Below are 23,251 nucleotides of genomic sequence, written 5' to 3'. Positions count from 1 at the left end.
CTTACAAACATAAAATATGAATTTTATTACTGCTAACCATCAATGTTACTTTATCTTCAATCTGATTGCAAATCTAAGGCTAGATAGACAGGGCTTATTTAAACTTCCTTATCGCATTTAATATTGCAACATAATTATAGATAGGTACTCCGTAATTCTTTTTTAACTGACTTCAAAAAAGGAGGTTTCAGTTTGACCTGTATGTTTATATTATGTGTGTTTTTGCGCAATTATCTGGCTTTTGGTTGAATCGATTTTGATACGGTTTTCAGTATAGTATTTTTCAGAACTAGTATCTACTAGTGCCATAAAACCATCTGGTTTTAGGGATATTACTTGATAAAAAATAAAGGAGTCGGTAAAAAAATTGAAGGCGGTTTCCTTTTTTACCCGACATCAAAAAAAGGAGGTTCTCAGTTTGACCTGCATGTTTGTATGTATATACGTTTATGCGCGATTATCTTGCATTTGGTTGAATTGATTTTGATGTAGTTCTCAGCAGTGTATTTCAGAATTAGGAGGTTTTATCTTATTTAAAAAAATGGAGGCGGTAAAGAAAATTAAAGTCGGTTCCTTTTTTTTGTAAAAAAGTAATCAAATGTTGTAAATATTCATAATATAAGGCAAGTAAATAAAAAAATCACCGAATCGATTCTACGAAAAAAGCCGAAATAAAATAAATAATAACAAAAATTGCGTCGACGCGTTCGATTTGTAGCGGCAATTATTTATATTGGTTTGCATCCAAATTGGCGAGTCCAAAGCGAAGTCCAGAGGATTATTAAAATACGACGGCCCGTGATAGCGTGAACTTATTAATACTAGCTTTGTTTGAGTTCCGCCAATTTTATACATGACTTTATGATAATAATTTGACGTTTTTTAAGTTTATTTCATTGAATTTTGCACTAAAGTATTTTTTAATTTTAATATTTTTTCAAATAGCTTTTGAGAACAATTAAACAATGATTTTATTTTTGTAAATTGGCTACAAAAAAGTACTTCTACACGTTAAAATTACGAACGAGATAAGGTTGACATTTCCTAACAGACTACTCTGAAGTTTCTTTAAAGTAAATTCGTACTAAAGGTACTGATTGGCCAGTGCGAATGAATCAACCAATCAGAGCGCCTAACGCGCTCACGTTTCGATTTCGTTAAACGTAAAACAAACTCGTACTAAACCCTCTGAATAGCTAAAGCAACAGCAATGTCACGTAATTATTTTATCAAAAATAAATAATTTCAACAACCTTTTAAAAAACGCTATGCGACAGAAACAATTCCGCATTTGTCAACTACTTAAAAAAAAACCTATTTTTTTTATAAAACACAAAATGGCGTGAACTGTGTAATTTCGATAAGTGCAACATTACATTATGACGGACGTACGGACAACACGTCATACAATAACATGCTACTAATAATGTAATTATTATAAATGCATGTCTTTTAGCACATTTTAAAGGGAAAAAATGTGTAATTATTTGTAAGAGAAGCTCTGCGATAATTTTACTGACATTTAAAGTGTTTTTGTCGTTTTTTTCTGAAGGGGTTGGTATGTTAAGAGGCTGCTCGACTTGTATTTTTACATAACATTACTTTAATAGGTAGGTAACATTAAAATGGTGGGTTATTAAAAAAAACTGTTATATTTATTCCAATATTACTTTAGAATTGATATTCTTTTTTTAACTATTCCCCATACTAGGATTTTCTCTTGTGTCGTGGCCGCGTTTACAAACATACAAGTTCACATGCACATGACACCTAGACCTGAAACAATTGAACTGAACAATTTGTGGTTCACACAAAGAGTTGCTCCGTACCAGAATGGAACTTGCTACACATAACGCGGCAGTCGGTTGACCAGCCACCGCACCAATAACTGATTGATTACTCATCAATTGCGATTGCGATCATTCAGACGTTATTTTAATCAAGTTCAACTTGTAACAAAATTGGTAAAATCTGCAGTCCCCGTTCCCTATAATTAGTGGATGTTAGTGGACCAACGTAATACATTATGCAGGTTTGAACTCATTACTGATAATGTCAGTTCCAACCAGTATTTAGCAAGACCACGTCATGGGACTCATAAATAATGATGATTATTGGTTCTCCACGCCGCTAGACGTGTTTGACTAGTAGCTACTTGTGACCCGGTAGAGCTTTGGTGTAGAATATAAAGCATATTCGACTTTATTACTTGAAGATTAGGTTCAACATTAATTGAGTTGCTGTTGTTGAATTTTTAGGGAAGTTTCATTTGCCTGTAATATTTTGGCATTATTATCTCGTTGATCGAGTGGTCATGAGTGTGAACCGGATTAAGCAAATATTGGTTTCAATGGGACTCATAAATAATGATGATTATTGGTTCTCCACGCCGCTAGACGTGTTTGACTAGTAGCTACTTGTGACCCGGTAGAGCTTTGGTGTAGAATATAAAGCATATTCGACTTTATTACTTAAAGATTAGGTTGAAAATGTATTAAGTTGCTGTTTGTAAATTTTTAGGGTACTTTCAATTGTCAGTAATATTTTGGCATTAGTATCTCGTTGATCGAGTGGTCATAAGTGTAAAGATCAAGCCAAATTTTGGATTTGGTTTCTGCATTTTCAAAAATTAATAGTTCCATTAATTTGCTTATGAACAGACGTGTTCTATCTTAGGCTGCATCATCACTTACCATTAGGTGAGATAGCGGACAAACGTCGACCCATTCAAAGTAAAAAAACGCTGTTCTCAAAGTCTTAACTTGCAACCTTACACAAATTTCATAGAAAACTATAAGCCTTTTTACACTAAAAAAAGCACAAAAAAGTATTGAGTTCGAATACCTGGAAAGTACTACCCCTTTTATCTATCGCTAATTAGACGTATTAACTCAGTAGGACATCTGTCTAACCTTTAAAGAATACGCGTTAAGTTTAACTAACATAGAATCGAACGGTGTTTTAACGGTTAATTCCCATAAAATACTGAGTACACAATACCCGTGCCATTTGTTATAAAAACCTTCCACAACGAAACTGTAATCGTATCTGTGTATCGAATTGCAATAAAGGATAGCAATTATAAAATTGTTTGATTGTAAAAATAACAATACATACAGCTTTTTTACTTAGCTTTAAGCTATAAAACGTATAGATAATATATTTATAATTGTAAAGTAGAATGCATTTGCCATCTCTTCTACTCTGCTTGTACTTGTTCTATGACGTGACCATGAAGCAAGGAAACAGAGATGCCATAATGTGATCGTTCACTATAGGTAACACACAAACACCCAAACTCACAAAGTTTCGCATTTACAATATTAGAAAAATGCAAAAGTTTGTGAATTTATATGTCAGTTTGTTAGACAATCCCTCAAAAATGGCTGGAGAAATCGGGATAAAATTTGAAACAAGAGTAGACTATAATCTGAAATAGCACATAGGCTACTTTCCCTCCCACGAGAACGCAGACAAAGCCTTCGGCAGAAGCTAGTATATACTGATAAACCTATACAAACCAAACTACCTATAAAATAAAACACAAGCGCAATGCAGTGCATATAACACTGTTAATGCACTCATTTCCATCAACACAATTTTATGACTTGTTTCGCGATAAGCACCCGATAAACTTGCTTTAGTTTAACACCGGCTTTATAGGTGGTAAGCAGAGTTTAAGGTAATGTTAGTTGGTGCGGCGTTTGACTAAAATCTTTGAATATGGTATGTGTTTATCAAGTGGGATAGTGGTGTCTGTTGAGTAGTTTTTGAGAGGAAAATGAAGCTAGAAATTTTTATTTATGTACAAATACGTATTCATAAAATATAATCGCAAATGTTTTATATTTGTTTTGCTTCGAAACTGCTGTAAATTGAATTGAATATTTATTGTTTTCGTAGCCAAAAGTTACGTATCGTCACGCCTTTTATCCCCGAAGGGGTAGGTGGAGGTGCACATTAACGGCACGTAATGCCGCTATACAATGTACACCACTTTTCACCATTCGTGTTATAAGTCAAAATCTTGGCTGACAATATTTGAAAAATGAGCGAAGTAGGCCCAGTAGATAATCAAAAAACTGCGCTATTCTCTTTGAGCTAATTAGAACACTTTTTACAAATACGGCATTATATCGGCCGCGCCGCATGTCCGTAACATTCCTAGACAACCTACAACATTACAGCTCTTCTGTGGGCAAAAAATATGAAGCTGGTCCCACAGAATTTTATACTTCATTAATTTGAAAATTTAAATTTTTTAAATTTCGGTTTTCGTTGAAATATTTATTTGTATTATGCTTCTGTGGACGAGTACTAATTGTAGTTTCATTTAAATCATATGAGTGATCTCCATACTATATACAACGTGTAACAAAATACCCATATACATCAAGAAGATCTGATGCATACAGGTTGAATAGAGTCTCTACACGAAGTTTCAGCTGAAAATACGATTAAAAAAATTTTTGTATCAAATACTTGGTATCCCATGTTTCTTCATTTTAAATCATATAAACATGTCACAACACTACAGGGATCACTCGCGAGTATTACGAAACATTTCTTCTGTCAATCTGATCGCCTAGTACCTGTCTACCTAATTTTGAATCACGCGGCGGCGCGATTTGAAAAAATTATAACTTGGTACCATGAAAACATGAGTTTAAAAAACCCTTCCCGTATCGTTTGTTATGTTATCTAGAAACCGTGCAATTGATATGTATACCCCCTTTTTGTTACACGTTGTATAAAAAAGAAAGAGATATTAATGCAACAATTTAACCGGATCGAATCCAGGATTAGCAAAACGGTCCGATTAAAACTTCTGCATAACGATAACCGACAATTTTACAGGTTGTTGACTTGAACAAATTGACAAACATACAACTTCCCATTACTAATTATATTCCTATGACAAGTTCCAACACCGTTATCTTCCTTTAATAAAAACCAGGTGCTTATGACGTAAATGACTACAATCCTGCCTAGGTACTAGGTTGAGTTTACCGTTCGATTCCGGTGCTAGTACATCGACAGATGGTCATGGATAATATATTCTGCCATTCATCTACTGTCTATAGTGTGATGAGTGAAAAGTAAATGAGCGTATAAAGTTCTGTCTACTCGTATTTTAATTTACTAATACAGCAAGTTGAAGAGTTAGTTTGTTCGTTTGTTTGAATCTCCAGAACTACTGGTCCATTTAAAATATCTCCTTTTGTGTTGGGTAACAATAGGGTTGCAATATCTATATTGATGAAGGCTCATAGAGTATAAAACATCATGCTGCGACCAAATAGGAGCCGAACAGAAATGGTGAAACCGCCCTGGAGTAGGAATTAAGGTATAACAATGAGACGGTTATAATAAAGCAACACTTAGATTTTCTCCTGTGTCGTGGGTACGTTTACAAACATATAATTTCACATATACATGACACCCAGACCCGAAACAACAATTTGTGGATCACCTAAATAGTTGCTCCGTGCGGAAATCGAAACTACACTTTGCGCTGCAGCCTGTCGCCCAGCCACCACACTAACCATGTCAGTCACAATAAAATTGGTACGGTAACATTAATCCTTTAATGATTCAACACGAGTCATATTCAAATTCACTATCTATTATTTTGAACATAAAACCACCAAGTTCAATGCACATAGTATTATTCAATAAAGAAAATAAAATAAATAAAACGGCTTACGCTTCAGAAAATAACATCATTCCTTAAATGGTCACGTAGCGAAGACATTTTCTAAGCTATTTCTAACTGAAACCATAATACTACTAGATGCAACCGAGTAAAAAGTGGTTCTACCATCCGCTAAAAATATATGACCTCCGTAACTCAACGTAATGTTCTTAGCTAAAGATCAAGTTATATTGGATTTTTAACAGCCATTTTACAAAGAGCTGCCGTTTTGTGTGGTTAGTAAGGAAGGAGAGGTCAGGTTATGTTGGATAGGTTCATGTGGGGATTTTTTTTCTTAGGGTCAATAAACTTAAGTGCGAGCGAGACGACCTTTTCAATTATCGATAGGTTGCGGTGTTAGGCATGTACAGCGTGTTGCTATTTAATATTGCATTCTACGATTTATTTTGTTTTGTCTGTATTGGTGCAGTGTTGTTTAGTGCGTCTACTAATAATGTGATTGTGAGTTCGATTATCGTGTCAAGACAAATGTTAAATTTTTTTTAAAGTGTTTTTTTCTAATTATTAAGTCATCACCATCTTGATCTGAGATGTGCATTGCTGAATAGGTTTTTTTTTAAGGGGGAAATTTATCCTATAACTTATCTTGCCTTGGGCAAGGGGAGACGAGAAGGAGTCTCAGACTCTTATTGACTAAAAACCACGCGGTTCCTACTCCTGTTTTCGAGCCGGTGCCCTGGTAACCCGCTTGGCAATCCGCAGCTCCAAATAATCCCCACGCTTGGCAAGTGGTTTGGGGATTGTAGTAAAGTCAACTTAGAAAAGTTTACCTTCCTAAAAAAATCACGTTTATTGACGATTTATGAATAAGACATCAACTTTTTTATTAACAATGAGGTCTTTAAACCGAAACTCTTTATAATATCCTCCTTTCTTCAAGATACCATGTAAATCATTACCCTCTAGAGTCCGTTTTACGACTGTTGTCAAAATATTGTAAATAAAAGCCCAAGAGCTTAATAAAAAGTAAGACAATATCTATTAAATTATTTAACTGTAGTTCAAGAAGTGCTGTTATTATTTATATTGTAAAAAATAAGATGGAGTTTTAAAATATTGAGGAGTTTTTGAACTAAAGGTTAAAAGAAAATATGCTAGCAGACAAACAATCATACATTCGAATCTTAGATAAAGAAAAAATCAGGAACAACTTAGAGGTGGCACAATATCTTTATTAAACACACACGCACACATACACAGACACACGCGTGCGCTTACACACACGATTGGCGATTTCAAACATAAAATTTGAAATTATAAGCCCAGGTTTCCATATTATGTTTGCTGTCATCGTTTATTACTGGTGTCTAAATACCATTAGAAAGTACATATAGCTTGGAAAAGTCACATCTGTACGTTTTGCCGTTGATAGGTTTCGAAACGCATCCTAATGCATGAGAAGTTGATGTCTTAAACCACTAAGCGACTACAACACACGAACAATCTTTGAGAGGCAATGTTTGAGAGTTGACTTCAACACTAACATAAGAATAAAGAATCATACAAAACTGGCAGTAACGTAAACAGCACATACTGATACCATCGAATCTGCCTACAACGTCGCAATACAGGATAAATTCCGAAATAAGGCAGAGAAATCCGAATAAATCCACAATTTTTATCAGCGAATCGGTTCCCTAAGATAAGGGGAATCCGAAATAAATTGCCTTTTCGCTTTATTTCTATGAAAATCACTACAATACATACAGGTGTTTGTTTTTCGAGCCGTGTAGTGATATTTGTGCGAGCACTATTTTTACGACGCACTCAATTGATTTTTGTATACACCATGTAGGTAGGGCTGGATAGGCGTGTGGTTGGACGTTCGGAAAGTGAGATTTTGATGAAGTTCCTGGGTTTTTTGAAGGGATCATTTAATGATATATTATGTTCTTAGTGTGCGTTTTTGATGGAGGGCGTCTATGGTAGCCCTCGGCCCCAACTAGGGTACATAGGACATAGCTATAATAGAGATATAAAGATGTTATGATGATCAGTTACCTGTTACATTTTTAACTACGTTACGCGTTTTATCTCCCCTGAACGGGTAGGCAGAATTACATCTGCACATTATACCGACTCGAGATTCGACCCGAGACACCTTGTCTAGCAGTTGCACATTCGATCATCAGACCATCATGCATCAGACCATCAGACCAACGAAACAATCATTCCAGACCAGTCATCAACCATCATATTTTTACTGAACAGGTAATCGAATCTAACCCCCCTTACTGGTTGTACCGGCTACCAACGGTATCAATGAGGTCGTGAATGTCGTTACCTGTCTAGTAATTACATAATAACTATCGAGATCGAGTTCTCACGCTGTACAGTAGCGGGACTAAGAATCTAGATTCTGGGGGGATGGCAGTGTCCCCGCCAAGTTGAGCAATTTATATGACGTGCTAGCAAATTGTGATGTGTTTAGGCGTTATGAGGTTTTGAGGTTATGTTTAATGACTTATTGGTATAATAGTTATTGCTGGTTGATATGTGAGGTTGTGGTTTTATAGTGCGTGTGGGAAGGGTAATTTGGTTGGGATTTTATTTTTGAAATGCTTTATGTAATATGGAGACTAATGGAAATAATTATGTAGAGCATTCTGTTATAATAATTAAAAATATTATTGTTTCGTGTTTCTCATGGTTTTATTATGTTTATTTTTTCAAATTATTTTAACCTCTAGTCTACAACTATTATGAGAAACAAAGAAACATAATTTATTGTGTCTTTAGATACGAGTTTCAGTAGACCCTGTTTAATTCCATTTCATGTGTTCAATTGACTTTTTTAACAACCATCAGATTGTTAAAAAAATATACGTTTCATTTGGAATATTATCCCTCTCAACTCTAAATCTATTAACTCACTAAACATAGACATGTCCCAATCTTCCCAATTCTACACAACTTACTACAACACCCAGCATCAAGTATACGCTGAGCGGTCCACATCCGCGCTTGCCACCTGCCGCTCTCCACCAATAGCTTGCCCACTTGCCCAGCACTGGCAGTTTCTCTCACTCTCTTACTTACTTTTCTCATAGTCTTATCCTCCACTTGTTTTGAGATCGTCCAATGCTAGGAACCATATGGGATAGACTTTAATCTAATGGAATAAATAAAAAATGTATGTCATTTGTCTACGAAGCAAACGACTTGTCTAGGATAATTTTTATTTCAAAACGCGGGCGAAGCCGCTGGCAGAAGCTAGTTTTACATTAAGTGACTGCCCTGTATTAATTTTTTTTTTTTTGTATTATGTTATCATCATTGTCATTACCACGTAGTTTCATTGCTTTTTTTGAGGAGGGAAATTCATCCAATGACTTCTCCCGCCTTGTGCAGAGGGGGTGTCAGACTCAAACTGACTAAAACCATCCTGTTCCTACTCCTGCTTTTTGAGCCGGAGCCCCGGGAACCTGCTAGGTAGTCCGCAACTCCAGCAGTTTCACTGCTAGATAAAGGCGCTTCCAAAAGCAATATTTTAATGTAGTGTCTGATAGTAATATGCACGTGAAAGGTAAATGTAGGACCATAGGGAGTTAGGAATCTAACCCTATACGATTTCCCGACAATTGCATAGCAGCAAGCGGGAAAATAAGCAAGACATTGTTTTATCTTTATGGAAGCATAAACAGGGAAGTAAGGAAACAATTTATTCGAACAATGATTTATAGGCCTTTGTTACCTAGGTAAATAGGCTTTAAAATGTAGGTTTTATGATGTACCTAGAGTATACTCTCTTATCGATAAGGATGGGCAAATATACAACTTGAAGTCATTGCATATACTTCAATTCACAGAAAACCGACGTGGAACAACACTTGCGTTGTGTGAGCGAGGTTAGCGAACGCCATCCCTAATTCCCCAACAACCATTAAATTCCGATTTGCTTACCATCAGTTGATCCATCTGCTTATTTACCGGCTTATGGTGGTTGGGGAAAGCGGGAATTGGGAAGATAAAGAAGGGGGTAATCGGGCCTCCAGTAACTTCTTTCACACAATGCAAGCGTCGTTTCAAGCCCTGGTATCACTCCGATCGAGCCGGTGAGGCCGTGATACTATCCTTAAAAACATTATTTGTGAAGACTAAACCAACCTCACTCTCATCTTATCATCTCACTCATAATCCCTAACCTACTTAAAAACCAACGTTATAAACCCAGTGACCAACACTTTAAATTCCCATACCATTACAGTAATACAAAAATACCTCCGCCCAATTACAATTCCAGATCACTTCTTAGAAATTGAAACATTTACCTTATCTCAAAATCGGGTCCGATCTATAACGTTGGATATAACCAGTAGTAATCAGTTATCATTGTAATCAAATACTCACAACGTTTGGGCTATTAATAAAATCGTTGTTCCCACAGATTCTTCCTTCGCGATCTGTATAAAGCATAAATTGGTCGAACACATCTTGCACCTGGCGCAAAGGAATGCACCCACTGACTTAGCGTGTGGTCCAATTTATAGACTTATAGCGATTATTACGTACGTATGCTATTTGTTGAGATGCTTTGGAGTTTTTGATATTAATTTTAAAGTGCATTATATTTCCTTTTTTTCTAATTAAATATTTAAAAATGTAATTTACAAGTAAGATAAATAAATAAACAACTTCAAATTTGAAGTTTGATTTCAAGTTGGGCGACGTCTTTGCCGCGTCTGTGCACGCTGCTCATGATAAAGAGTCTCTCTATGACTCGAAACTAGTAGAATTTTTCTTAGTATGTTTACGCGTGTAAACCGTTATTATTAGTTAACACTAAGTTCTTCTTACTATTAAGTTACCACTCAGTTTTTCTTACTATAATTAACCTAGACCCAAATTAAACCTTCCAAAACCTGATTAACCCGAAGCTGCGGACTACCTTGTTCTTAGACTTTAGTTAATTTAATATGTCTCACGATAGTTTATATATAAAAGTATAATTTAAAACTCTTAATAAAATAGATTTATAGAATTATTTCCTGTATTTTTAGTGGTTATATGGACATTTAAACGTACAGTGATAGGTGTATTTAAAGTCAATAAAATTAAATGTGGTGATAGCATGAGCAAATAAAATGTCATTTTGATGGTTTTTCTTTAAGATTGCAATAAAATGAATTGCAAGAACGCAGTAATTGACAGGCGCCGGCGTCGTCATTTCAACCGGACGACAACGATTAAAGTGAATTATTTAAATTAAATATTTGTTAATTACGAGATAGTTATGCACTTGGAAGTGAGCGAAGTTTTTATTAATATCAGTTCAAATTAAATATTTGCTGAATGTTCTCGTGTTTACTTAGTATTTATATAATGTTTTTATGATTACTTTATGAGATGATTTGTTTGCCTATTATCCTATCTCGATTTTGATGTCGTGGTTATATTATATGCTCAATCTGATATTTAATTATTTCTTTATCTTAATTTTAACTACATACTTTTGGATGATGGGACTGACATATTCTTATTGGAACAAAACCCCTAAAAAAATATTTTAGGAATATAACAACATTCTAATAACAATATTTTGTCTGCTTATAAAACTATCTTCATCTTCAGTGATTTTGCTAAAAAACATATCACACATTAAAAATATCTTCTCGCTATCTCTCACGACTTGTACCACACAACAATTGTTACCGTGAACAGTACAGTTCTTCAAAGCATGGCCTCTACAAGAGGATTATGCACCCACCTGCTCCTAATAACGTAATATTGAGATCATGGACCGACTAGCGACTTAACAAGAGTTCGTGATGAAAAGTATGGGAGTTAATTTTTAGGAGTTAATTCTGTTGTGGTTTCTTGTAATGATGGTTTATGAGTTTGAATAATTTAGGTAATTATGCTAATTTGAGTGTTTACCTATTATTAAAAGCTAAAGTTAATGTGAGCAAATAGTTTCACAGGAGGACTGACTGATAGATAGATTTTTTTATATTGTAAAATTTACTTTGACTTTCAAAAGTGTATTCCCGGCCTATTTGGAATAAATGATTTTGACTTTAACTTTGGCTTAAGGTTTTAACATAGTGTTCGGGATATTGCTAGAGGTGATGTAAAGTGGTATGTTAGTTTAAATCGATAATTAATATCAGGTAAATTTTGATGATCTATCAGATAGTTTTCAATACCGTACATATATAAGTATATGAATCGGGTGTATTTAAAACCACGTAACTTAGTTTTTTGAGAAAAAAATTGATATTTAGCCAGGATATTTTTATTTTATTAGCAACTACTGCTTAACAGAAGATCAATGTTTACGTCACCCAATGGGAAGCAACCTGTATCCAGCTCCCTACAGCTACCATTATTTTACGTGCAAAAAACGAAATCGCCATCTCCCCCACCTTGTACCACACGCATAACTCTCACGAATGTTACGGCGTAGTTTACAACTCGGGCTAGTTATAACAACGATAGGTCTAACGCCTAGCATATTGTTTGAACTACTTCGCGTTCACTGTGCAGATTGTGGAGATAACAGTTAATACATTCTGACACGATGATTGCTCTAAATTATTGTGAAGCAAATCTAGGTGTGGAAAAGTGAATCGTATGTGAACTAGATTTTGAGTAATGTAATGTATTAAAATTATTGTTAGTTATTGCTTCGTTGGTCGAGTGGTCGCAAGTGCGACTGCTGGACAAGGGGTCTCAGGTTCAATTTCCGAGTCGGGCAAAGTATTACTGGTCCTTTTTCGGTTTTACCGAATATTTCTGAATTAATGTTGTGTTGTGATGACTTTTTTATATGAAACTAGACAAACATTCACCTACGGTAAGTAATTACCATAGGTACCAGACGCCCTGGTATAACGCCGCAGTGGGTACAATTCCAGACTCCTTGTTAAGTGACTATTATCTATCCTATAAAGAAAAACTACACGGCATGTGGCAATAAGTTTACTTTAAGGAATGAAGTAGATGTCTCTTTAACATTATTAAGGCGATCGATATTAGATTCCAGTTCTGCAAAGAACTATTTGAAAAAGACCTTAAATTTCACGTAACTTGATAACGATGTTATATTTCCGACAAACAATCAGAATGTAGCCATTTTACCACACAACTAAAATGTTTATGAGCACCTCAACGTGGCAGTGAGCTTGCATTTACTCGCGTGAAATAATTTCAAGAGATAATCTCTAATTCAGCCACTGATAGAATTATAGCACACGAATGAATAGCTTGGAACTACGCCAAAAGTCCAAACGGTACGACCAAACCCTAAAGCCCTTCAAACGATATTAATTTTCAATACAAAAGCCGTAAAGTCCAATTTTCATTGTGCTTTTAGTTCGCCATTTCGGACAATCCAATTTCAACTTAATAGCCTGCTTTATAAGATCAGATTTTGTTATAAAAGTTTAGTTGCAATTACGAACAAAAAAAAGGAATGGACAGGAAGTATGGATCCAGAAAATAAAAGATGTAATTTGCAGCGAAGTTAATGCAATTTACTTGAGCTTAATTTTGATAGGCACAGCTTTTCGAATGGAGAGAAGTGGAAAATTGTAATAGTCGTGATAAGCAAAGTGGCTATTAATACTACTTGTCTGTTTCAACTTCTTAGTTTTGTAACAATGAATGTAGTTCAAAAGAATTCAGGCACAAATTATGACTAATTTTTCAAACTCAAACTGATGTTCGGCGGTTCTGGATTAATGCACATGCTCAATTTAAACGTTGAATAATTATTAACTTTTCAAATAACTGCAATCTTTGACTGCACTTTTGATGCAATGGTTCCGCAATTACCTGCTTCTCAACGTGTTGAGACTTCTCGACTTCTATTTCCGTATGAAACAACTCTTTGTGTGATAAAGTGTTATCCTTAAATTGATAATTCGGATATGATAATTACTGTGTATGTGAATTTATGTTTGTAAATGCCCCTACGACAACGATTAACAATTTCTTTCAATATTTCTTCAATATCAACTACACGAAAAAGATCAGACAATTTGAACTCTATCGTCCTATACATAAAGATCATACAAATACAGTGTCCTAACCTAGATGAAATTACAAATATGAGTGTTAAACAATTAATTATAATATTAAATTTATAAATACCTTTCACACGAAACAGTCAGTGCGGTTTGTGGCGTCCGTTATAATTTCGCTGGAAATTTTAAATCATTTATAGCAGCGTGAATATAACAAAGGTTTTAATAATTCATTTTCGTAAAGTTGTTATTGTTGTTAACAGGTTATTGGTAAAATTAATGTACCTATGAGACGTTACTTTTTTGTAACCTTTTTATCACGAAACTAGCTTCTGCCAGCGGCTTCACCCACGTTCCCGTGAGGTAAAAACAATTTAAGTCAACTCATACCCTGTCTGTATGCCAAATTTCATCAAAATCTGTGCAGTAATTTGAGTGTGATTGACGGAGAAACATATAAAAACAAACAAACATTTATAATATTAGTGTGTTTGTAAACGCACCAACGAAACAGGAAAATAATCTAGTGTGGGACAATGTAAAAAAATATATTAGATCTTTGTTTTTAAAATGAAAGTATCATTAAAGACCACAAGTAAAAGTAAGGAATATAAAAAATAAAAAACTTCAATACAAACGCACAAACCTAAGAAAATCTCATATTAAAAGAAATACAGTAGCAAAGAATACGCAGAATTAAAATCATTAAAATATCTCTGCTCTAGTATTTCCATAATAATAAAAATAAAATATTAAAGATCGAGTTCAATGGAGCAACGCGCGATTTATCTCAGTCCGTCTGAAGACAATTTTATTCTTTATGGAATTAAAAGCTCGTGTTGACAGACGCCATAGAACGGGTATAAAATAATTATTTTATTATGCTTTTTATTGTTATTTCTACTTTTAGTTTTATTTGTTAAATGTTTATATGTGTATTACTAGTCTGTATTTTGTGTTTGTTTTGATGTTAAGATAGACCAAAAATATGATAGAGGTTGATTTTTTTAAAAGATTATCGACCCTGTCTTTCTTTTTTTGTGATCGTTCTTCTCTATATGAAACTAGATTATAGATTAATTGACTAATTTTAGTAACTAACTAGAGTGAGCCATAGACATTTTTAAGGGGGGAAAATCATCCAATGACTTTTCCCATCTAGGGTGAGGCGAGAGTGAGTGTCAGACTCTTACTGACTAAAAACCACCCCGTTCCTTCTCCTGCTTTGAGCTGGAGCCACTGTAACGTTGACCGCAGCTCTGGATATTAGCGTTTGCCTACAGAGTCAGTTTACTGACAAAAGCTGAATGTCTCTTCTGACTCTTTCCAACAAATACGCGTATTGTCACGTTTATCTACTTTTTCCTTATAAGCGGTTCTATTTTTGGGAACAAAATAATAATACCATAGTTTCCTGCCATAACAATTTTATGGGCGGACGATAATAATTAAATTCTGCGATGCATGTTTAGGAAATATTAGAACGGTAGACTTGGCGCTATTATCGTGGGATTTTGGATTCGAAGCTTGGGTAGGAAGTGAATGTGTATTTAATTTTTGATGATAAAGATCCTTTTATGGGAAATTGCAAATAATACTTCAAAATTTAAGCTCCAGATACGTGTTTTAGTTTTCTAGTCTGAAGAATAGTTATCGACCAATACTGCAACTGTTTTTGCCTTCTGAGTATTATCTGATGATATCTGCAGCAAGTAACAGTCTACTGCTGGACCTTCTCTATTTAAGAAGCTTTGTTATCATGAATGTAGCAGTTCAAGATTTGCTATGTAACTATGCAACAAAGATGTAATAGGTAAGCTGTGAAACTATGCAACCGTTTCTACTGATACTAAACTATATAGCTGTGCAAGTAAGATGTGCTATGAAGATGCGCCGCCGCAAAGTAGCTGTGCGAGGAAGATGCGTAGCTTGAGTATGCAATGCATCGATAGTAGGAAAGCCATCCATAGCACACATCCGTAGCATGTATCTTTCGTTAATTTAAAATGTTTTCCATAGATATATAAGTTTAAGGTACGATTAGGGCTGAGTCCGTTTCCACTAATGAATAAAATTTGTGTAAAAATGAATCTGCATTGCAAGTGGACAGTCTACTGCCAGACCTAAGAAGCTTTGTTATATGTAGATGTAACATTATAAGTAGCCTCCTAGTCGTAAGAGCTAAGTTATCTTCGCTCTTACGACTAACCTCGTAAAAAGAGTAGGACTGATGATAAAAAACCTATACCATCTTATCAAGTATACAAGATCTTAAATCAAATTGATACCCATTGAAACCTAAGCTTCTAGTTGTACCATAATTAGATAGAAGTCTTGATTGAAACGGCAACTGGTTTGTCTAGTAGCAGAGGAAATGAGCACACAACTGCACGGAGAGAGGTTATAAAGCAACCAGTTTAAAAATGGATCTGGTATGGGGAAGCCATGTTTTTTGCAGATAGACTGACTTTGAACGCTGATTGAGAAATGGTTGGGGGTTTAAATCATTATAGTGATGATAAATACTTGATTAAGTATGATAGACGTTTTGATATTGATCTTTGGATTAGGTTTTTTTTATGGTGGTATAAGCCGGTAAACGAGCAGACGGATCACCTGATAACACTCAGAACACCAGAGGTGTTACAAGTGCTTCTGGCTTTTTGGGGGTTAGGAATTTAAGGGTTGTTAGAAAATCGGGGATTAGGAAGATTGAGACTCGACTAATTTTAAGCCATTCTAGAGGAGAGATTCATGATCAGCATTCCGCGACCCACGACGCGGCGACTGTCACTACTGCCAGTATAACAGAATATAAGTCTTTAGCATGGTTTGAAAGTAGTTGAATTCCTCGTCTAACAGTTACAAACGTGAGTAAGCCGATAACGTAATAATTAATTTAGTAGGTATGACTCAAGAAAGTTATAATTAAACTAATCATTCATTGATTAAAAATACAATATTTCTTAACTTAACCTTGGAGGAACCTATGCCAGTACATTAATCCGATAGAGGTTATGAAGGGATTTATGTAATACAATCCTTGGCTACAAAGTTGTTAGCGACACAAATATTACCCTAAAGCCTAATAATAGAAATAAATACAACAAACGAAAGAAACCATACAAATTAGTACTTTATAAACAGTATACAAAGGTGCTATATTTGGTTAACTGCGTCACTACAAGCAAAGGACAAAAAGACTTACTTTTTTAGAAATTTTTGTATGGTTTTGTTTGAGGTATACTTCGATTGGGTAATTGAATCGTTTTTATAGAAATGTGCTGTAATTACCTCGATATTTTTAGATTTAAGTGTGTAATGACGGCTTATTTTGGAAGCCAGCCTATCATATGTATATTAGACAGTACGTATTGAGCTTCGTTTGAGATTTTACAAAAAAATAAATAACCCTAACAATTCTAGTTTTCTTGTGCGAATATCAAGGAGTAGTACGCTTTGCCAGAGTCTTTGTTTCCTGAAGGGTGCAATCTGGGTTTCTTCAAATCTCATGTGCTCCATCGTAGACTGCATCGTTGCTTACCATCAGGCGAGATAGCGGCTAAGAGCCTAGGTATATCCCCGACTTTTGATCAAACCTATAATCTCTTGCTTGTTTGGTAGTCATTCTCTCGATCATTCACCAAATAAGGCTGCCTAAACAACGGACGTTTTAGAAATCCACAACCCATTATTCATTTCAAATACCAAAACCTAAATCTTCATTACAACAACAGCACTTGCTATAACCACATAAAACAAAGCACTAAAATTTCTAGAACACATTTCACTAAACAAATTCAATGACCCAAACGATAAACATAATACAACCCGTTCTTCTATTCATGTAATAAACTAGAATACAGTAATAAATTAACACAGCTCAGGATTATACATAAACAAGCAACCGTATCCTTATGCAAAAACTTATTTCACCTACCAACTACAATATGAATATTCATTTATACTTTAGTCATGAATATAACCCATGCAAATGGTAGCACCCCTGTATAATTAAATTGAGCTCTTCCTACGACGGCTTAAATTAGCTAAAACTATTCAAAGAATCTGCGGACTATGGTTGGATAGGTTGAAAAGATTATGATTCAGCTCGGTGCTGACATACTGTTAGGTAGATTGAAGCCTAATTTGACTAGAGGTATTTTTTTAAAGGATCTTACTAACATTGTAAATGCGAAAGTTGGTGTGTCTGTTTATTATTCAATCACTTCAAAACGGCTGTAAGAATTAGGATGAAACAGTAGTAGATTAGCAGCTTCACTTGCGTTTTCGTATAGTGAGAAGTGGTCCATGTATTATTAGTCCAGGTATATCTCGATCCCTTCAGCTATTTTGATGTGAATGAGTAATAAACATACAATTTTTTCAAATATATTATTAGGTTAATCTGATGTTTGTTATTTTGCCATAAAAGTAGCAGTGTTTTGAGTTGTGGATTAGCAATTTCAAAGTTGGTGGATAGCTCAGAATTTTAAAATCATAGCAATAATAGAATAACTGCAAGTATGTACACTTCTCTTCAGGGAGTAACAAGAATGAAAATATTAAAACGAAAATTTTATTACTTCAAACAAACTTAATAAAACACGATTCTAAAATTACCAAAATTAGTAAGTATCAAGATAAGTATTGAATTAAGATTTTCAAGGGAGAGGAGACGAGAGAAATGTTCCCAAACTTCCTACATACATACATATTATAGCTGCTCCCAAAATTTTCAATGTAATTCAAACAAAATCTTAACTTCCACTAACTTAATATTGAACATCTAAGAAGGAATTAAGAACATTGAGATCCAACTTAGCTCCCGTATCTCACACTATGCAAAACTTAAGACAGTGGGTCCTGTCTTTGTATTTTACTTGAATTATCTTTTTGAATAGATCTTGTCTGTAGTTTCTGAGATGCGCTCCTAGTAAAACGTTCGTCGCTGTTGGTCGTCAGACTTCGTAATTCGCTTTTGTTAAAATTAGTTGTCAATTTATTATTATACATACGATTTTTGGATTCATAATGTTGATGAGATTATTATTTTAATATTTTATATCCAAATGCAAATTACTAGAAATCATTTTTCAATTGTTGTATGGCTTAATATTACAGCATGGATGGTGAATCTAGACTAATAAATAAAATTGGAGTGTAGTTTGAGTTTGTAATACTGAAATAACCATATGAATATATACATACGATACATACACGAAAATATTATTTTACATTTTTTGGCTCTCTGTCTGTTTGTTTTAGCTAATCTCTGAAATAGTTGGACCGATTTTGAGAGATTTTTTATTGACAGACAGCTTATATACTGAGGAATAACTTAGGCAACTTTTATTAGTCACACCACGCGAGCCAAGCCGCGCATCAGCTAGTTTAAAATAAAACTAGACACAAATTACTTTTATCGAGCACAAAAGTAAAAATATATACTGAAATTAACCACTTATTTTACTCAGACTAAAGTCTAGTTTCCTATAAAACTCTAAAGCTATAATTCTCTTATTTAAGTTTCATGCCTCACTTAAATTCAGCAGTTTCAACATTTTGCTGAATCGTTCGTCCGGTACTCCTTATTAACAGATCTACCATTCCTATCTTTAGCACCGTCATCTACAGCTTCATTGTCCATATCAGATTTTATCTCAACAATAACCTTAGTAGTATACTTTTATGGTTCAAAGTCCAATACACGTACTATATTTAGCGTAATAGCACCGGATAGTTTCTTAACGTCTTCTTGTACGGTACTATATGACTTGTTTAATGAGTGTTTGGGAATTTATTTTTATTCGGCGTTCCACAGGGTAGCATATTAGGTCCATCAGCGTTTTTTTTTACTGTTTTTTCTTTCATGATGAGATAAGAAATCATTATATTTTTCTTTTATATACAACTAAATTAGTAGTTTTCAAACTGACATGGTCACTAATAGTTGCATTGTTTATTAATTTTGTCTCCTTATAAATCCATCCGCATATTATACTCCAGTTTATCCGTTACCATGGCGCTTGCAAGTGCCGAAATATCGGAAACTCATAGAAATTTAAACATATAAATATCCCGTTATTATATTAGATTGGAACACTATTATTTCACCTCTTATTTGACGATTGCGAGGATGGCATACCTAGTTTGATTGGGTTTCTTCTGAGTACGTTTCTAATATAATGCGATGAATGAGAGAGAGAGAGAGAGAGAGTATACATACATACTCCGCATAGCATTATAAGCCGCTATAAACAAATAAGGTAATACGTATTATTTAATAACAAAATAACCAGTACATTGCCTGCAAAAGTCCATCTTCAAACAAAGCAATATTACTTTGTAATGGGAAGCCCTCGATAGTTAAAAATAAGACCTATTTTGAGATTCCTTTGAAGAAAGTTCTACAAAAGAGCTGTGTTATATTATACGTTTTATCTCTTTCTTACAGTTTAAATTGGTTTAAGATGAAAAGAGATAGGAAATGCGATTCTGTCAAACAAGCGTTAGTCTTACAGGGACTAGTACTATATGCTTGGGTTCGAGTTGTGTGCGAAAACTATATGTAGAGTGTAGAAAAAGTAGCTGGGAATTGAAAGACAGAAGATTAAGAAGTAGTTGAAAGTAATTTTGTTGTTTTGTTAATCACATCCAGAGAATCGCATCAAAAATGTATCTTATTACAGAAAACAAGATTGATATTGTTTCTTTCATACAACTGTTAATGGTTTCGAGATTAAAAAAACCCACAATGCTTCATCTGATCCGGAAATCTTATTAACACCCTGATCTTAATAGTCAAATGATTAACAGTACACTCGTTTTAGGGAACAGTGTACCAACAAAGTATAGCTTGAGATTCGACATACATACATACATACATAAGCCCATGTTGTGTTCGCTTTAGGCATAAAAGGTTTCTTATAGGGTGTTTGAAGAAAGGGCGACTGCATCACTACAAAAAGTCACCGTGGGCGGAAAACCTTTAAGTCCAATTCTTCCCAAAACGACTCTAGTTAATTTTCTTCTACAAGTGCTATGAATCGACTTCCAATCGAGTTTTAAATGGTAAAACCGTTAGACATATCTATTCCCCTTCCAAGGACTATAAACCGGTGCACTAGAAATTGCCGTCTTTTGCAATGCTCAAGAATGATTTATTCATAACATCCACTTCTATAATACTGTATGGTTAAGATATATTTATGTCGTATGTTGAATAGAATTTTGAACAAACTTCTATTTATTTGTATTTATGAGCCAAAGTTTTACTTTAAACAACGTGTAAGTTTGCCTTCTTTAGTCGGTATAATTTTCTATTACTTTTGTGTTCTTGTTGATTGTGAGCTACAGTTACCTGCTGACTATGGATTTTTGTGAGCTACTGGTAAATAAAGGTTTTAGAGATTTTTCCAACCTTCAAGAAAAGAACATACTCCTATTTAAAAGGCCGGCAACGCACCTGTGACTTCTCTGGTATTACGGGTGTCCATGGGCGGCGCTGATCGTTTACCATCAGGTGACTCGTTTTCTATCTTATTGTAATTTTCACATAGAAACACAGATTCTGTAATAAGCTAGATGTTTAGGGCAAATATTGACTTTAATGTCTGTCTTGTAGATTGTTTTTAAATATTAGACACGTTTTTTTTTATTTTCTTAGGGAAACAAATACTTTCGAAGATATATTGATTTGAAATATCGCGTGACATCACTTCTAGGTACATTTTGTACGTGGAAATGAGTAGTTATTAATATGCCCATAGCTATTTTCATTTATTTTTATTCGTACAAATTTTTCGGACGAAGTTTGCTTTTTTAAAATGGAAATGTTTGGATCCAGTTTGATTGCATCTCTTTTGATGGTGACCGAAATGCGACCGAGTTTCATCAAATGGTACCGAGTTAATTTAAATGCCGAGAGTGCTGTAGGATCTACAAAGTGGTGGGGTTTAGGGATTTTAAACAAATGGGAAATATCATTGGAGGTAATTATAATGTTTTGTTGGATGCAAAATTAATGTACCTGTTGTTGTAAGCAGGACAGGACATATTGTGCCAGTACTAAACACAACATCGCATATGTATTGTATAAACGTAGCATTTTTTTACCGATTAGGTATTAACTAGAAATAAAAATTTTATTAATAATAGTGTAGAAAAAATTTAAATCACTGAGTCGTTAATCGAGTGGTTGCAAGTGCGACTACCGAAGACCCCTTGTTCGGCAGTCGGGTTCGAATTCCGGGTCAGCTATTTTCGGCTATTCGAAAATTTCTGAAGTATATGGCAATAGGCTCACCCCCTATTACATGGCACTTATATCTAACACAAATGGTGAAAAGTGGGTGTATATTGTATATTGTATAGTGGTATTACGTGGCGTAATGTGGAACTCTGCTTACCTCTTCGGGAGATGAAAGGCGTGATGCTGGAAGAAATTTAAAATCAAGCTTAAGATGATAATAATGAAGATGATGTGCATATTCATAATATCGAATTGATTTCCACTAAATAAAAATACTAATTTCAACATTTCTTTTGTTACAGATTGAAACAATGAAACGTTTACCAGAAACGCGACGTAAACTCACCACTCAAAATTAAACTAACATGTGACTGCAAGATGGGGACTAATAATCATGATTTTGATAAGTCAAAAATTATTGATAAAGAACAAAATATAAGTATTAACAATGATATCAGAATAACAGATGAAAATAACAAATCTGATATAAAATATTATAAAAACGAAGCTATGGATGTCACTGATGAAGTTTTTAGTGATTTTAGTGAGGCTTCTTATGTGAAACATAGGTCGCGAGTGACGAGTAGAAGTGCCAATACATTGTTCCTTTTGTTAAGGATAACGAAACGGTTGAACGTGCTAGTGTGGCAATGTATGTCGTTTTTGGTGTTGCTTAGTTCAGTGAGTGCGTATAGAGAACAGAGGTTTGCGATTGAACCACAAGATCAGGTGAGTGGTGTTTAAATTCATTTGGCAAGTATTTCTTTTTGCACATCTAATTTTTATGTACACAGTATTTTTTTGGGGTCGCCTGATGGTAAGTTATGAGCGCCGCCCATATACACCCGTAACACCATATATGATGAATATGTTATGGATGGTGTTATTTAATTACTTGTAAAGGAATATTAGGAATGCATAACTTATTTGGTCAATTATGTATAAAGTAAGATAAAAATGTTAATGAGTAATGATTTCAAAATCAGTGGAGTGGACAGTTACTTGGTCTACGAGTATTGTGCTAGGTATAATTAAAATAGAACGTTGTCCCACACTAGGATTGTCTCCTGTGTCGTGGATGCGTTTACAAACATACAATTTTACATACACATCACACCCAGAACCGAAACAACAATTTGTGGATCACACAATGAGTTGTTCTAACCGGGAATCGGACCGGTTACCGTGCAAACCGTTTAGTAAAGGTATAAGTAATGGGTATACATTTTGATATAGTACAATTAGTTTATTTATATTTCAAAGACTTACTATCCGTCTTAAATAAAACTAGGAAATGGGAGTCAAATGATCAAC

At 34.5% G+C, this 23,251-nt stretch overlaps 1 protein-coding gene across 2 annotated transcripts in view; it reads left to right on the top strand.

Annotated features, from left to right (window-relative positions):
• Positions 1 to 23,251, top strand: part of LOC118276822 (irregular chiasm C-roughest protein) — a 113,614-nt gene that overhangs the window by 19,788 nt on the left and 70,575 nt on the right. For both annotated transcript variants that reach the window (XM_035595389.2, XM_035595388.2), the window contains exon 2: positions 22,240 to 22,666. In XM_035595389.2, the coding sequence (XP_035451282.2) occupies positions 22,316 to 22,666 (351 nt within the window). In that variant the 5' untranslated portion in view covers positions 22,240 to 22,315. The remainder of the gene's footprint in view (positions 1 to 22,239; positions 22,667 to 23,251) is intronic.

The sequence above is a fragment of the Spodoptera frugiperda genome, chromosome 17 (genome assembly GCF_023101765.2).
Source record: "Spodoptera frugiperda isolate SF20-4 chromosome 17, AGI-APGP_CSIRO_Sfru_2.0, whole genome shotgun sequence".
Classification (NCBI taxonomy): Eukaryota; Metazoa; Arthropoda; class Insecta; order Lepidoptera; family Noctuidae; genus Spodoptera; species Spodoptera frugiperda.
The sequence above is the reverse complement of the archived record's forward strand: the minus strand, read 5'-3'. Positions and strand labels throughout refer to the sequence as shown.